General features: G+C 41.1%; 1 protein-coding gene across 8 annotated transcripts in view; it reads right to left on the bottom strand.

Moving 5' to 3' along the window:
* The window catches only part of LOC115632298 (tyrosine-protein kinase Abl), a 32,890-nt gene that overhangs the window by 2,139 nt on the left and 14,781 nt on the right, over positions 1–15,970 (bottom strand). Inside the window, exons 2-9 of one of the 8 annotated variants that reach the window (XM_030529397.1) lie at positions 7,891–7,941; positions 5,289–5,844; positions 4,811–5,226; positions 4,106–4,692; positions 3,541–3,781; positions 3,347–3,467; positions 3,057–3,280; positions 30–1,833 (exon numbers count right to left, since the gene is read on the bottom strand). In XM_030529397.1, coding sequence (XP_030385257.1) covers positions 30–1,833; positions 3,057–3,280; positions 3,347–3,467; positions 3,541–3,781; positions 4,106–4,692; positions 4,811–5,226; positions 5,289–5,844; positions 7,891–7,941 — 4,000 coding nt within the window. The remainder of the gene's footprint in view (positions 1–29; positions 1,834–3,056; positions 3,281–3,346; positions 3,468–3,540; positions 3,782–4,105; positions 4,693–4,810; positions 5,227–5,288; positions 5,845–7,890; positions 7,942–15,970) is intronic. The other 7 variants (XM_030529393.1, XM_030529399.1, XM_030529395.1 and 4 more) reach the window with 7 other exon arrangements.

The following is a 15,970-nucleotide window of genomic DNA, read 5'->3' as shown; positions in this document are numbered from 1 at the left end:
GCGCTCTATTTTGGCTGCCTAACACCGACGCTGTGGTGGTTGGGGTAGTGACCATGGTACCGGATTTTAGTCCGTATTTTGGCGATAGCTGCGTACCGCCACCGTTGATAGCCATAGACACAGATGATGACTGTGTGCTGGCATAATCGCTGCCATTCGGCTGCTCCCAGAGCTTTTTTAAACTATTAATACTACCTGTGCTGCGTCGCTTGCCGGTTTCGCCGCTACTCTCGCCTCCTCCCATTTCGCTATCCACGCTGACATTGGAATTTAAATTGGCATTGGAATTGGAATTTGTGTTGGTCACATCGATTTTAATTTCAGTCTTTTGTGTGCTTGTGCTTGTGCAGAATTTTTTGTCATCCTTGCGTGGGAGCGTGCCAGTCGAATTGTTGGCATTGTTCGGCTTGCGTTCCTCCTTGTTTCCCTGACCCTGAATTGGCTCCTTTTCCACCTTGCGCAGATGCGCTTTGTAGTCAATAATTATGGATTTCGGCTGTTCGGTTTTCTGGCCGGATGTGCCCAGTTTTTTGGGCTCAACTTTCTTGAGCTGCGTCTTGAATGTGCCACTGGAGTTGCCATTGGTTTGATTGGCCTCATAGGCGGGACTTGACTTGGGTGGCAGCTTCTGTTGTTGTTGTTTTGGAAGATTCATGCTCTCGGCCAGTTCTGTAACCAGTAGGGAGACGGGATCGACGCTGGAGCTGCCATTGGACATGCTAGTGGACTCCTTGTTGTTTAGGTTGCCACGGTCCTTAATTTCCGTTATGAGTTTCTCCTTGAGATTGAAGCTTTTTTCGGGTGCCGCGTCGGGCGGGGTGCCCAGAGAGCTGCACGAGTCGGTTGAGGGTTCGCGTTTACGCAGTGACACACCGAATCTTGAGCTGGCCTCTTCGACGCTGGGTGCGGTGTTAGACACATCATTGGAGCTACTATTGGGCAATGCCGCCTGCAGATGCAGCTGTAGAGCTTGAGCGGCACACTCGGCTGCCGGTGGTGCAGCCTCAAACTCTTCTGGTGGTGGAGGCGGTGGGAACTCTAAGTTAGCCAACGCCGGTTGCTGAATACTGCGCTTCGGCGAATTGGCCGAGTTGGTCGCACGGAAGGAGGAGAACGTCATCATGGTACCCTCGGTGGTGGTGCGATGGCGTTGCAGCTTATTTAGACTGGCGGCGGCATTGTTTTGCATTGTCACACCGCCCGAGGAGTTGCTACGAATCATTTGCTGCGGCGGTGCCGGTGGTTGTGCCGTTGGGCCACTGTTGGCGCCGGCTAATTTGTTGTTAACTATGGCCGGCGTTGGTCGTGCAGCTGCCGGATGGTCTAAAACTGCGGCCAATGCAGACGAGGCTGATGGTGACGTTGATGGTTCGTTTGTGTCCTCCAAACTGTCGAGATAAGCGCCAATTCGTGCCTGTTTTGGTAGAGTGCCATAGCGGTTTACCACACGTTTCACATTCATCACCTCCAAGGCGCCAACGGTAATGGGATGTGCTCCACTGGCCAGCACGCCACCGCTTCCATTTATACTGGCATTACTGCCGCCCACCAGACAATTCTCCCTGGCTGGATGGTGCTGCGAACGTTTGCTTTGTCGCGTCTCTAGGCCGCGATTGCCCATGACGGGTGTTGGACGTTTAAAAGAGCTGTGCTGTTGTGAGGCACGCGGTCCAATGCCGCCACCGTGAAGCGAGTGTTGCATTTTGTTCTGCGCAACGGTTGTCAGATTCTGTTCCAGACTATCGCCAGTGGCATCTGTGTCGGGATCCCCGGCATTGTTGTCCGTCTCCGAATCATAGCGCTGCGTCAGATTGTTAATGTCACGTGTCAGACCTGCAAGATAAACACAACAACCAATGAGAATGTACGAATATATATTTCTAAGGATTGGTGCATGCATGCAAATTGTTGTGCAAAGCACCTTGATGCTTAAAAATGTGATGGGTTAATGAGGAGAGCCGGATGCGACAATCCTATTCGGCACAATATTTGTCAGGCGTAACAAATAAAAGCGCAATGAAAAACAAAAAAGATTTATGGAGAAGCACACCGAACAAAAACAAACACCAAAAATATAAGTACGTACATACGAGTGCCAAGTAAAGTACAAAAAAATTCAAAGTATTAATAACGATAAATATTAGATAACCAAGATTCTTGTATACACTGTAGCCTTTTCCTCTTCTCCGACAATCTTACAACGAACTGAAACTTTCGATTTAACAAAATTCAGAATATAGTGATCCATTATAAAAAAAAAAACTTACGAATACCACATTTGGTTACTATATTGAGATCTGATCTCTCCATAAAATTCAGTTTCTCCCTTAGCTCTAATGCCAGAGGTTTAGTTATAAAAAAGTACATTATCTTGATTCATTATTTGACAATCGGAGTCTAATTCAATTTTAATTTAAACAATTAGTTGCACAAAATGTTGTTAAATACTTTAAATAAACCTCATACATTTTCTAGTAAGCTTTTAAAAATTAATTCCCAAGCAAGTAAAAAGTAATTATTTAATTATTGGATTGAATTGAAATAATGTTATTAGACCTGATTGTTTCCAAATATTCGATTCCGAAAAACTAATCAATTGAACAAAAGTTTTGCTCTAACATATATTAAGTGCTACGCTGTTGTTATACTAGCAAGTTTATAACTTCTTCTTTCTAATTACGATTCTGTAAGATTCTATACAATTCGAAAAAGAGAACAATTTCCAGGCACTACAAAGTAAGCTTACATCAAAGAACCTTGTTGGGCATGAAGAAAGAAAAAAGTTAACAGTTTACATTAATTTTCTACATCACCAGATTTTTCAAAGTTTAAAAACCCAGCTCTGAATGAAGCAAGCACTTATATTAAAAAATAATATAAACTTAATTAAAACTAATAATAAATATTAATTAAACTAGCAAGCAATTCAAAAATACAAAACACAAAAATACCGTTAAAAAATAGAATCCAATAGCGATTATAAACAAATCATTGGCAACCAAAACAACGAACATAAGAATAATTAAAATAGGAATTCTTACTCCATTGACAAATACCTCGAAATAGGATGTCGTAAAGGAAACTACTGCAAGAGGATGATTTCTTAATGGAATACTGTTGTTGTGTTCGAATTTGTGTTTGGGTTGGAGTAGTTTGGGTTTTGAAATTTCTACAGAGGGTCTGGCTGAAAACATTGCTACTACCATTGGAGTTTAGCTCGTCGATGAAATTGCGTGCGTCCTCCTCCCGATATGTGGAGTCCCGGCTGCTAGAGAGCAAGCTGGAAAGTTACCAGGTTAAGATTAATGGAAGTGGTATGGCAATTTATGTAATAGGTGTCTCATACCTGGTACGCTTTGGTGGTGCTGGTGCCTGTTTTCCCTGCTTATTGGTGGTGCGACGCATCTGAACATTACCCTTGCCTTGGCTGGAGAAGGTGCTCAACTTGGTTGAACTGGAACCAGTTTCTAGGTGGCAGTAAAATGTGAGATTAGTTAGTAAAATGAATAATGGACTCTGAATGGCATTGTGGATGTTTACCAGACATTGGTGTGCTCGCTTGCTGATCGTGATGACCACCTGCTGTTAAGCTGGCGCTGCCGCCGCCACCACTACTACCACCACCATTACCACTGGGCAGGCCTTTCTTGACCATTTGCGGTGTCAGGCTCAAGGAGGCGGACGCTGATGACGACGCCGATGCTGTGGCATTGTTGGCCGCAGGTGCCGTGGTTGCCGTTGCATTTAGTTGTTTCTCGACCGCTTCGGTGATGGACGATTCCTGCAGATCGAAGAAAACGAGACGTGGACGACGTTCGTCATTATTACTATCACTACTATCACATTGATGGCGCCTGCGCCTGGCGTCGACGTCACATTCCATGACCGATTCAGGCGTTTGAAATCAAAGCTCAATGCCATCGTCTTCATAGACATCGACACCATTGCGACCCGTGCGCCCTTTGCTGAGGCTGAGCCCGAGCCCGTGACGGTGCCCGCGCTCATTTCTATCGTCGATGTCGCGCTCGTCGTCATCGTCGCCATCGTATTCATCATCATCATTATTATCTTCTTCTTCATCATCCCAAACCTCCACCTCACCCACCTGAAACATGTGCTCCAATGCATGATGTATGCTCTTGAATGTCGGCCGATCCGCCGCATCCCATTGCCAGCATTGGCGCATGAGATCGTACACTTCAAGCGGGCATCCGGGCGGTCGCTCCATGCGATAGCCCTTCTCTAGCTTATGGTATACATCTGTGAGATCAATTCCCGGATAGGGTGACATGCCATATGTGGCAATCTCCCACAGGAGCACGCCAAACGCCCATACATCCGACTTCGTGCTGAACTTATTGTACGCCAGTCCCTCGGGGGCGGTCCATTTGATTGGAAATTTGGCGCCGGCATGCGCCGTATAGGTGTCATCACGCATCAGCCGTGCCAGCCCAAAGTCGGCGACTTTAACGAGCTTGTTGTCGCCGACGAGACAATTGCGTGCCGCTAGATCACGATGAATATAGTTGCGTGACTCCAGATAACTCATACCGGACGCTATCTGCGTGGCCATGTAGAGCAGAGCGACGGCATCTAGGGTCTCACGACCGGCGGAGCGCAAAAAGTCCAGCAGATTGCCGTGAGACATGAACTCGGTGATGATGTAGAATGGCGGCTCCCGAGTGCAAACACCTGTAAAGACAAAAGCAGTTCAAGATTACGTTAATTAATATTTCTTAAAGCTTAAAGAGATTTTTAAATGCACGGCTTTATGAATGATATATACATACATATATATTCAAATACGTACCGATTAGCTGCACTAAATTGGGATGCTTCATCTCCTTCATGATGGCAGCCTCCTCAAGGAAGTCTTTAAGCGCCATAGTGTCCTCTTTCAGTGTCTTGACGGCTACGGTATTGCCGTAACGCTTCCACATTGCTTCGTACACTTCACCGTATTGGCCGCCGCCGAGCTTATGTTTCATCATAATGTCTGTGCGACAGATTTCCCACTCGTCCGGCTCCGGACTTAGAGGGAAGACAGTGGGTTTGTTCTGCTTTGGGGCCGGATACAGCAGCGGCGTGATGAGGCCGTGACCCTCGTGAGGCACGCTATGATGGTGTACCAGTTCGGCCAGGGTATTGAATTTTGCCTCCTGTGTGACAAAGACCTTGGCATCGGGATCCTCCGAGATGCGATAGTGATAGACGCGACCCTCATATCTATGATGTATTAAATATTATATTATGATTGTTATACTATATACTATGGTGTTAAGACTAACCTCAGACTGATGCTGCGCTGACCGGGCGAACTTTCACTCTCGCGCACCAGAAAACTGCCATTGATGCCCGAACTGAGCAAATACTCGGCGGCATTACGCGAAATGGGTCCGTGATACCAGGAGTGCTTTTCCAGCGAATTCAGCGGCGTCACATAGTTGGATGGTACCCAGCCCACATTGCCCGAGTCGGAGTGTGCCTCGCACCATTCACCGGACTTATTGTATGACAATATGCGCACCTGTTCGCCTTTTTTTAGACTCAGCTGATTCTCTCCGCCGGCCTGAAAGTCATAGAGAGCCACGAATAGCTGTGGGTCATCCTCTTCGGGTCCAGGCGCTAACAGATTCTCCTTGGAGGTCCAGCGATGTGCAGTCTCAAAGACGGACGTTGCCGAACTGTGACCTTGACTGTGACTTTGAGTGTGCAGGGACGACAGGCCGCTATCCTGGCTTTGTGCAGCAGCGGCTGCATGAATATCAGCAGCATCGGCCAGCAAGCTAGCTGCCGTGCTGCCAGCAGGAATGTGTGGCAAAGGACGAGACTGCAAGAGCGCTTCTGTAATGATAGAAGTATAAAAGGTAGGGGCTATTAGAATTGTACAACTTGTAGTGCATTTTAGGTAACTCTTGTGAAGCTTATACATAGATTTTAAAGAGCAGTTCTGAAAACTTTTTGAAAAAAAAGACGTCCCGTTAGTTTCATTAGTTTGCTCTAAATATAATCTGGACCAAATATACAGCAGATCATTTCAATATCATATCTGTTTAAATAGGGTCTTTGGTTTATAAATAGTAGAACTCTGCAACTCTCTGAGTTGTTTGTCTTACACCAAGCTTTAAACAACCGATTTTCCGGGTAAACAATTGTGGAGATGGGGTTTAAATTAATTTGACGCATCTCTACCAGTTGGAGTTCGACATCGACCACATATTCTATGCCCCGTCATTACCTTTTCCGCGTGTCACGCGAACAATGCAACGTTGGTATTTGTTTCTTAGCTGCAAGTCAAGCAAAACATTGGGAAGACAAACCCGTTTCGTTTGCCTGGAATGACAAGGCAGCAGCGGTCGGTCGGTCGGTCGGTTGGTTGGTCGAGTGGGTCGAGCCAGCAAACAGGTCGCTCTTTGCGCCCATCGCATCGTATGTACGGATGACAAAGGAATGCGGGCAATTTATGGAGTGCGCGATCAGGGCAATAACAACTCTTTCTCCCGGCTCTCTCGTTTCCAAGTGTGGTGTCTGCTTTTAAATTTCTTTGGGAACATAAATTATGCATAAAGTGGCATAAAATTACAGTAAGAACGTTGCCTTCAATGCTGGGAAGTTTCAGGGCAGTCTAACTTTTTGTTTTTGTGTTTTGTGGGGCGTCGACTATTTGACAAATGTATCTTTCGGATACCAACATAAGTAATACACGCCACCGCATTTGCACAGTCGCTGAATGTGTTGCATTTGGCTGGACTGGCATCGAAATAATTGAGAAATTTACATTTTTTCCAACGGTTTAAAGCAGCAACTTCCGTTTTGCGCACAACCACAGACACCCACGAATAGGTGGCTGGACGTGATTTCCCTCTTTCCCCGCCGGCACACGCAACCGGCACAGTGAAATGTGACGCGAACGCTACATTGACTGCCTTACATACATATTTTGTGAAATAATTTCAATTTTGAATACATCAAGTTTTATTAGCGCTCAAGTTTTAGGCCCCGCCTCAAGTGGATTTAAATATTTGAAGAGTTTCCGACTTGAACGCATCTCTGTGGGTGCGCTATGATTTCGAAAGTCATAAAACCAAGCGATAATAATAATAACAATGATAGAGAACTATTTGAGAAGGGTTCCCTCGTTGTCGTTGTCTACTGTGGCAATTCAATCGCTCGTCCCATATTGTTAATTTATACACGCGCGACAGGAAATATTAATACGGGAATGAGATGTACAGAAAGGGAGAAACAGCCAGATCTCACTATATACCCATGCATGTATGTTCGACTGTGTGTGTGTGTGTGTGTTGTGTAAGCGGAAACGTAAGGTTTTTCAGCAGCTTTCATGGTGGTCCGACCGTCTCGCACCAAAGCGCAGCTTTAAGTTCTATTGGCATCGTGTTTGGCTGCACATTAGGTATTTGTCTATGATAATAAAGTTAAATTTTATGAGCAACAAACATAATGCTTGTATTACTAATTTTATGCTGTCTGAGTCATAAGCATCAACTGATTTTTAGAGTAGAGCGAAGCATTGGGAATGTTATAAAAAAAAAAATACATACAAGTATATAGAACCTTTACTTAGAAATATTAAGCTATTTGTTGTACATATTAGCAATCTATAGATTACTGAGTTGAGTCAGAAAAAATGATGCATCCCTCAATGACGTTTACAATAAATACATTTGTTTTCTTTAAGCAGAGTTTCTTATTTTCTACGAATCATTTACATATTAAATGGTACAATTTTAATTGTTGAAAGCTTCAACTTAAATTCGTGAACTCTTGCATTTCAATTGAACATCTCTACTAGCTAACCAAATAAACAATGATAGTACAATAATTTTTTTTATTATTTATGTATGTACATATATAAAGTATTTCTTTTACCTAAGTTCATCTGATATTTGGGATGGCCGCGAAAAGAGCTGTGCTTGGTACCTGCAGAGAGGAATAGACGGAGAGAGAGAAAGAATGGAGAAAATCATTGTACATGGTTGTTATATAACGACTCTCGGAGTCGAATAAGAGGCGATGCGGTAATTTGTACAATGAGGCAAATGATGGACCAAATACATATATATATATATACTTGTATATATATAAATACTATATATAAATGTACGAGCACACGAAATATTTACAGTTGGATGAATGACATAAACAGAATAGCGCTATATACATATGTACATACATTAAAAAGAAGAAGAAAAAAGTAGTTACACATTGTACTCGAGAAGAAAGCGTCGGGAACTGGAAGCCGTGTGAAATGTACAGGCCAATTAGACGGCCATCAAACAAGTTGCAAACAAGAACTGAAGAGTAACAGCAAAAGCAGCAACAACAACATTGAATGAAATGCTGCAATTGCTTGGAGTCTCTAATATAAAGTATCTTGCGGATGCTCAGAGACAACACAAATTTTACAATACTTGTACTACCCCGTTAGGAACGACGAAATCTCAGTTGTCAAAGGGCGAAACCCCTTTTGACATTCGACAAACTGAAAAAGTGGCAAACGATTCCAGTTTGTGGGTGCCGTACAAAATGCGATTTTGTTATTAGTGGCAACCAAATGGGGCCAACGACCTTTCCGAGCCTCAAATTGTACAAACGAGCAGCGAAACCACCACACTCACACACACACACACACACACTTTTACATAGATACTTATGTATGTATAGGCGCTGACATCCGACAGATACTTGTGGAAGTTATTAGCAAGAATTGGAGCAAGCCGCTGAGATTTTTGTGCCATACAATACTTAGGGGGATTTCTTCTAAAGTGAAATGAAATGACGCAAAATTCCGTGGCTGGCCAACGAGTGTGGGTGACGCTTGGCGCTTGAGTGGCGCATTAGAATAAACTGCAGCTTATCTACATCTAAGCGAACGAGTATCTGGCACACTGAGGCTCACTGAGTACATACATACATACATACGTGGTGTCGCGGCCCAAACTAAATTCATCAAAACCATAACAGCTCAGAAAATGCAATGTGCAGCAAAAATTAAGGCATGCTGTAATATTCAGAGAGAGAAAATCTGCGATTTCGTAATCACATAGATTTCCCCGAATAAGTTCGAAGTAAAGATTTGGACATTAAATCTTAATTTTCTAACGCCTCTTACAAGTTATTTCTTTGTTATTACAAATATAAAGTATTCAGTACAAATCGAGCGTTGTATCAAAACTTATAGAAATTCGCATGTAAAATGGATTCTTAATGAGACAAATTAGATCATAGTTGGAAATCTTATTCTAATTTGAGATTTATTGTTTGCAATAAACTCATCTGCAATATGGAACTCGGGTTGATTTCGATATATTTGTATGTTCTGGAGTAGCTTACCAGTTCCCATTTGATTGAAAATTAAAAAACAGCGCCTTTTTTGAAAGGACGCTTGAAAACAACGTCGGCTTGCAGTTACTAATCTAGTACAAGACTGCATTAAAAAAGCCGTTAATTCGAATTGTAAAGACAGTATTTCATTTTGTTCACTGCATTATCGCATTCAATAGTTCCTGCAATATCTCCAGTTTACAAGCCCATGGTACACCTTAGTCTGCTTTACTGATTCATGTACGACCAAATAAAATACAATTTAATTTCGCAGAGTGAAATATGTTCTGGTTTTAGGTGAAGGTCTTTTGTTATTCCATTATATAATAATGCTGATTAGATCTTCAAATTGTTTCAATAGAAACTGCATTATAAGATAATCGCAATACATATTTGAAGCCTTGTAAGGGCACTTTGCATGTCTGCTTTTCACGGCACAGCTCTTGCAACTATATATAGTTTATATCTACAAAACCATATATCTATCAGATAGATGGCCGGATAGACTATTGCGCGCGGTACAAACAAAAAAAAAAAAACAAAACAAGTGGACACGCTACAGTCCGACTTTGAAATACTCTCCCACTTATGTGTAGAATAATTGTAAAAATGTAAAAAAAGTAATGAAAATGTAATATTAAAAAAAATATATTGTTGATCGATTATACTTAGGTACTTGCTATGAGAATCGCAGAGGAGGGCTGCAATTTTTTTTACAAGAATATTTATTTAATTTCCACAATTATTTCACTATAAATATTAAAAAAAAAAAGTTAGAAATTCGCTCACTTGGGTACTTGGTATGAGAATCGCAGAGGAGGGCTGCAATTTTTTTACAATAATATTTATTTAATTTCCACAATTATTTCACTAAATTTGGATGAAGCCAATGAATTAAAAAAAGGTAAAAGTGATATCACTTAGGTACTTGGTATTAGAATCGCAAATATATGTGTATTTAGTTACACATAAAAATTAGATGACTTCAATTAATTTAAAAACAAGTGGAAAAGTGGTCGGGTTTCCCGACGACGCGTACACACAAAAGGCATTTCTGTGCAAAATTTGCCGTCTCTCTCTTTTAGTCCCTGAGATCGGTGGTTACACAGACAGGTAGACAGACAGGGCTCATGTCATGCTGATCAAGAATATACATATATATGTACTTTGTGGGGTCTGTCACGCCTCCTCCTGCCTGTTACATTTTTCACTTCCCGCAAACCTAATATACTCTTATGCATTTAATGTACAGAGTATAAAAATTAATAATAGGTCCTTGAAGCCGCCATCTTACGCGCCGGCTTGTCTTTCTGAGTGCTTGCCAGCAATCCAAAGGCTGGCCATGTGTCGAGCGCTCGTCGGTTTGTCATTGTCAACATTGCTACTGAAGAGCTAACCTTAGATGTATGTACTTCCACTTTGTGGCAAGTAAACATTTAATGGCTCTTTGACGCGTTGTCTTTATCATGTGGCTTGTCCTTCCCTCCAACTAAACTGTCGCCAACTCTCATTGACGCACATCAAACTTAATGTGTTTACCCGTGTCCCATTTTGATTCGTTAGACACAGTTTATTACTGGTTACCGAACTGTCAGCTTAATGAGCTTCAATGGTTAATTTATAGAAATGAAGTCACAAAAAAATTAAGAGCAAAAGAAGTGGAGATCTTGAAAAAGTTTCGCTGTCGTCTGCTTGAAAAACAAACTTCATTCATTAAAGCCAACTTCAACAAACACTTCATTCAATATTTTACTTGCCGGCTCACTCTCTTATCATCATTCATTCATTCAGTTCATTCATCCACTCTTGCATTAGTTCTCTACACACACACACACACAGTTCGTTCATCTGTTTTTGACTTGGCTCGTTTGTATCTTTTGCATTTGAGCACGTCTCGGGTTAGTTAGTTGTTGTTGTTGTTGTCTCTGTGTCTCAGCTCAAGGGCTTTTGTGTCATGCCCTGCACTCGCACTGGTTGGCTTCGTCTTCGCTTGTCGGATTTCATTCGCTTCTGCTGTGACCAAAAGGGTTGCCCGCCAGTCCCTCATTTAGCCAGTTAGCCCGCAGTCAGCATTCAGTAGTAATCAACTTTTACGGGTTAAATTTAATTAGTCATTTTTCTGGCTTCCGCTACATACAAACCAACTAGGTTTTTGGTTTTTTTATGTGCTTAAATATGAAGCAAGTGAGAATAATGCATAAATTCTGTGGCATTGATCCTTAGGCACTGAACTGTTTAAATGTCTAGAGTGTCTCCCCATCTGCTATTTCCATCGGTGCTAAGAACATTGAAGGGGTCATTACCAATATCATTAAAAACATGAAATCGTGGCAAGTACATAGTTACAAGTTTATAAGACCGTAATGGCCGGATATTTGTAGGAAGAGTTTACAAATAGCAAATTCTAGCGTAATCGGCAGACCTTTCTGACCCACTGGTTTTCTACTCCTATAAGAACGTACAAGTATTGCAAAATTGGATATAACATAGTGTTTGTTATTTATTTTTATGATTATATCCAACAGCACAAGCTGTATTTGAACCAATGCAACGTTATAATGAAGACTTACAAGTTGAAAAAATCGCAATAATATCTAATAAATGTATTTCAAGATAGTATATTAATTAAAGTATTTGGACCGTATCTAGTAGTCAATAGATAGATGCACGCTGATACGATGAGCGACTGTTGTAGCGGGTTTATCTCTTGGCTTACAGCTTCCTATCACGTCCTGCTGAAAACAACTCAGTACCTTGTACTAATACTGATTTCTCCAATCTCGCTGCCGTATTTTTATGGAATTCAAAATGGGCGACTTAACATAGGTATGGACTTGGTATAGGATGTTGTTCTTGTTGTACCACTTCTGTACTTTACTGCCACTTCCTGGTTGAGTAATTACAAATTTTGTGTCTCTCCTATACTAATACTTTATGCAAATATTCTTTTTGATTCAATAATAGGAGTCCATACGTTCAAAATGATATATATTTGTGGTTGATGGGTAATGAGCGATTATATCGGGGTCGGGTGTTGGCCCACTTTTTCCAAATGATATTTATTTATTTTTATTTTCATTTATACTATACCCTATCCTTCTAGTGATCGATAGAAAACTAAAACTCACTACATATGAGTGCTTCGTATGAGAAGCGCGGAGAACAGCTCCATTTTAAATTCTTTTATATAATCAATATGATTGCTATTGGTGATTTGATTAGGTAACTCATATGAGAATTTTGTGTTGTTTGTGAATAAGTTATAAATCATGAAATCTAATTTATAATATATGCCCAAATCAATCGAGAACATTTTCACTCGATCACATATAAAAAATTCTATCCCGAACCTAAGTATATAACAAAGTATACATATATGTATGTATTTATCTAAGGCTACTTATACCACCACTATACTATAAGAGTTTCCTTTAAACTTCCCTGTACAAGTCAACACTGTAAGTTAGGGCACATGTCCTTGTTTGCATTTGGCACGCACTTGCCCAGCATTTAGGAATGCATAACCCAAAGAGGAAAGGTGTATAGGAGCAATGGGTACTTGCTGGCTGGTCCCATGAAGGCCATAAAACCGTCAAAGTGCGAAAAATTCTATTTGAAAAACTACACGAGCGAGCAACATATAACAGGGGAAAATTGTTGTTGTAAGGATGACGCGAATACAAAAGAAAGTTCGCTTTTTTTCTGAAGCCCCGAGCGATATGCATAGTCTGGGGGTTGGGGGTACGGGGTTGGTTAAAGGCTGACTGCCAAGAAGGGACATTGTGGGTGCACGACAAGCTGCCATAAGCAACAAGAAATCCACCCTTGGCCAAAGCAGACGCGAGACATAAGCGAAGAGCAGCCGCTGGCAATTTTACCACTTTTCTAAGGATTCCATTCAAAGTTTGCAGAGCGCAAATACGCATATCATGACTGGACCGAAAGGACGGCAAAAGGACGTTTGACGTGTGACGCAGCGCTGCAGGCAAACGTCGGCTTTCAGACACACACATACATATATAGTATATGTATATGTATGTATACACCACGCCCTCCACGTGCTGCTGGCTTTGCACAATGGTCCAGGGAGCTGGGCCCGCAGACTCAACGAACTGTGCGCGAGTGTGGAAGATGATGATGAAAATCAAGTGAGTGCAATAAATATATATTAAAGAAGTGAGTACACAGATGGGGAAAATCAATAATGAGTGCAGCGAGAGTTTCATTTTTGTTTTATTTTATTTTGTGGCTTGCCAGCTTGCCGTTGGGCCGACACAAAATCGCATCAGCAGCAACATCAACAGCAAGTTAATTGAATGCCATCGCCAATGTCGCCCCGCCTGGCAACTGGCATTTGGGCATTTGGGTCTGGCGCACTAGAAAATTGTAGAGAATGCTTTATCGATCGCAGACACATGTCGTTCGTTGGGTATTCCGTATGCCTCTCATCCGTGCCACAAGTGCAGCCACAGCCACAGCCACAGCGGCTGCTGCAGCAACAACAACAACAACTACAATCTATGCTCTGGCTGTGTCCTCGCAACCTTGTCCTCCAGCTGTAGTAGCAGCAATAAAATGCCAGCGAGACAAAAAAGCCTTCTCCCCCAGCACTTTGGCATTTTATGGGCACATGGGAAAGCGTTGCAAATTGGCTAAAGATGGGCGGCACTGGCTGGTCTAAGCCTCAGTGCCAACGAATAAAAAATGCAAAATGCACAAATAAAAAAAAGAAAAGAAAACTGAAAGTTTATTTACTTTTGGCATTCATATTTCTACTTGTATATGCTGTGGTCGGGTGTAGGCGGTGTCGATGGTAGGCTAAGGGCGTTGGCTACCAATTTATTTATTTATTATTATTTTATTTTCATTTTCTTTCTTCGCTGTGGTCAAGGTAAAAACTGCAATGACTCTCAAGCGACGGCGACTCTGTCTGTCTGTTCAAGCCATGTGCCATCCATTTGTGAATGAAATGGCTTTTTAATTGTTGACGTCGCAGACTATGGCGGGGACAGACGGACAGAAATAGAGACGACCAAAAACCATTGGCATGCATATTTGTCGCCAACGTTGTTGTTGTTGTTACTTTTGCTATGCAAATAAGAATATATAAACGGGCATACGCAGCGTTGGTCAAACACGGGAAACACACCTCGGCCGTATGAATCACATAGCGGGCACAGTGGTGTTAGTTTTTTTGTAAAGTGTTTCAGAAGGTATTGGGTGTGTGCATAAAAATCAGCTCAGATAACCGTATTATATTATATTATATAATATATTATATTATATTATGCAGTTAAAAATGCTTTTCTTTCGTTGTTACCAAGCCGAATTTCACTTGAAATTTTTGATGACTACATAATAAAATAGTTTTAATTTTATAAATTAATTTCTTTTTTTTTAATTATCTATTAAATTGTGTGCTTCAAATGCATTATTAATAAATTCTATGAATCGATAATTATATTTATTATTATATTTATTTAATATGAAGTGTAAGTATGGGAGAGTTTTTATTTAATAACATAGTATAATAGACATTTCGTGACAACTTATCAGCTTTTTGCTTACAATCCGATAGCTAGGATCTTGAGTTTGTTCTGTTTGATGTAAAATATTCATTAAAACGGACAATTCAAATTTGCTCCAGGTTCGGGGGCTTTAAACAGTAAGCGACAGCAAGAACTCGACACAATACAATACAACTAGAATTTAGATTGTAGCGACTCCACTCATCTGATACGATACAAAGTGCATTGCGTTGGATAAGAATTTGAATTGATGGGAATTTTAGTTGCTTAATGCATGCAGAGTGCATAAAAAGCTTAAAATAATTACTAACATTTGTCAAACATCAAACTCTCACCACGGTGCCACGCCAAGTGGCAGCTCTTTGCTGCCAGAGGAGCCAAACAAAAATGTACATACATACATACATACAATACGGCCCAGTATTTTACATATAAACACACATATACTCTTATGCACGAGTATATTTGTATATGTCGAATATCTCTGGGTAATTTTTTTCGTCATTCGGTTTGTCGGCGACCGCACGTTTGTTTTTTTTTTTTATTGTTTATGGATAGAATGCATGGCATTTCTAAAGTATTTTCGACTATTCATTCTGATCTTTTATTTGTATTTCTGTCGCATTGGACCGCATTCATATGAATGAAACATTCTCTGATTCGCGTGGGCGTATTTTACAGATAATAAATTTGAAAGGCGATAAAAAGCATTTGACCATAAAACTGGAGATAAGCAAATTTTAAATATGTAAAGCCCCACAAACGAGGGTCACACACAATTCGGATACGTACTTATGTGTGTTTGTGGGTGAAGATTTCAAAAGGCTGAAGATCTAACAATGTCCGAAGTTATTCTCTTCACACAGCCTGGGAAAACAGAAATGACAAACAATCAAGTTGGTTTTTCTTTGTGCGCGCTTGCAGACACAAAGTGTTGCACAAAGGTTGATATTTTGATTGTTATGGTTTTTTTTTTTTTTTTTTTTTGGGTCAGCTTCACATTTTCATGCTCATTTATTTCAAATTTACAAAGCCAAATGATGCTGGCTACTGAGTGACTTCAATTTAAGCGAAAATGTGGAAACTTTCACATGCAG

The sequence above is a fragment of the Scaptodrosophila lebanonensis genome, unplaced genomic scaffold (assembly GCF_003285725.1).
Source record: "Scaptodrosophila lebanonensis strain 11010-0011.00,11010-0021.00 unplaced genomic scaffold, SlebRS2 tig00001415-arrow-pilon, whole genome shotgun sequence".
In the NCBI taxonomy this organism is placed as follows: domain Eukaryota; kingdom Metazoa; phylum Arthropoda; class Insecta; order Diptera; family Drosophilidae; genus Scaptodrosophila; species Scaptodrosophila lebanonensis.
This window is presented reverse-complemented; position numbering and strand designations above follow the sequence as displayed.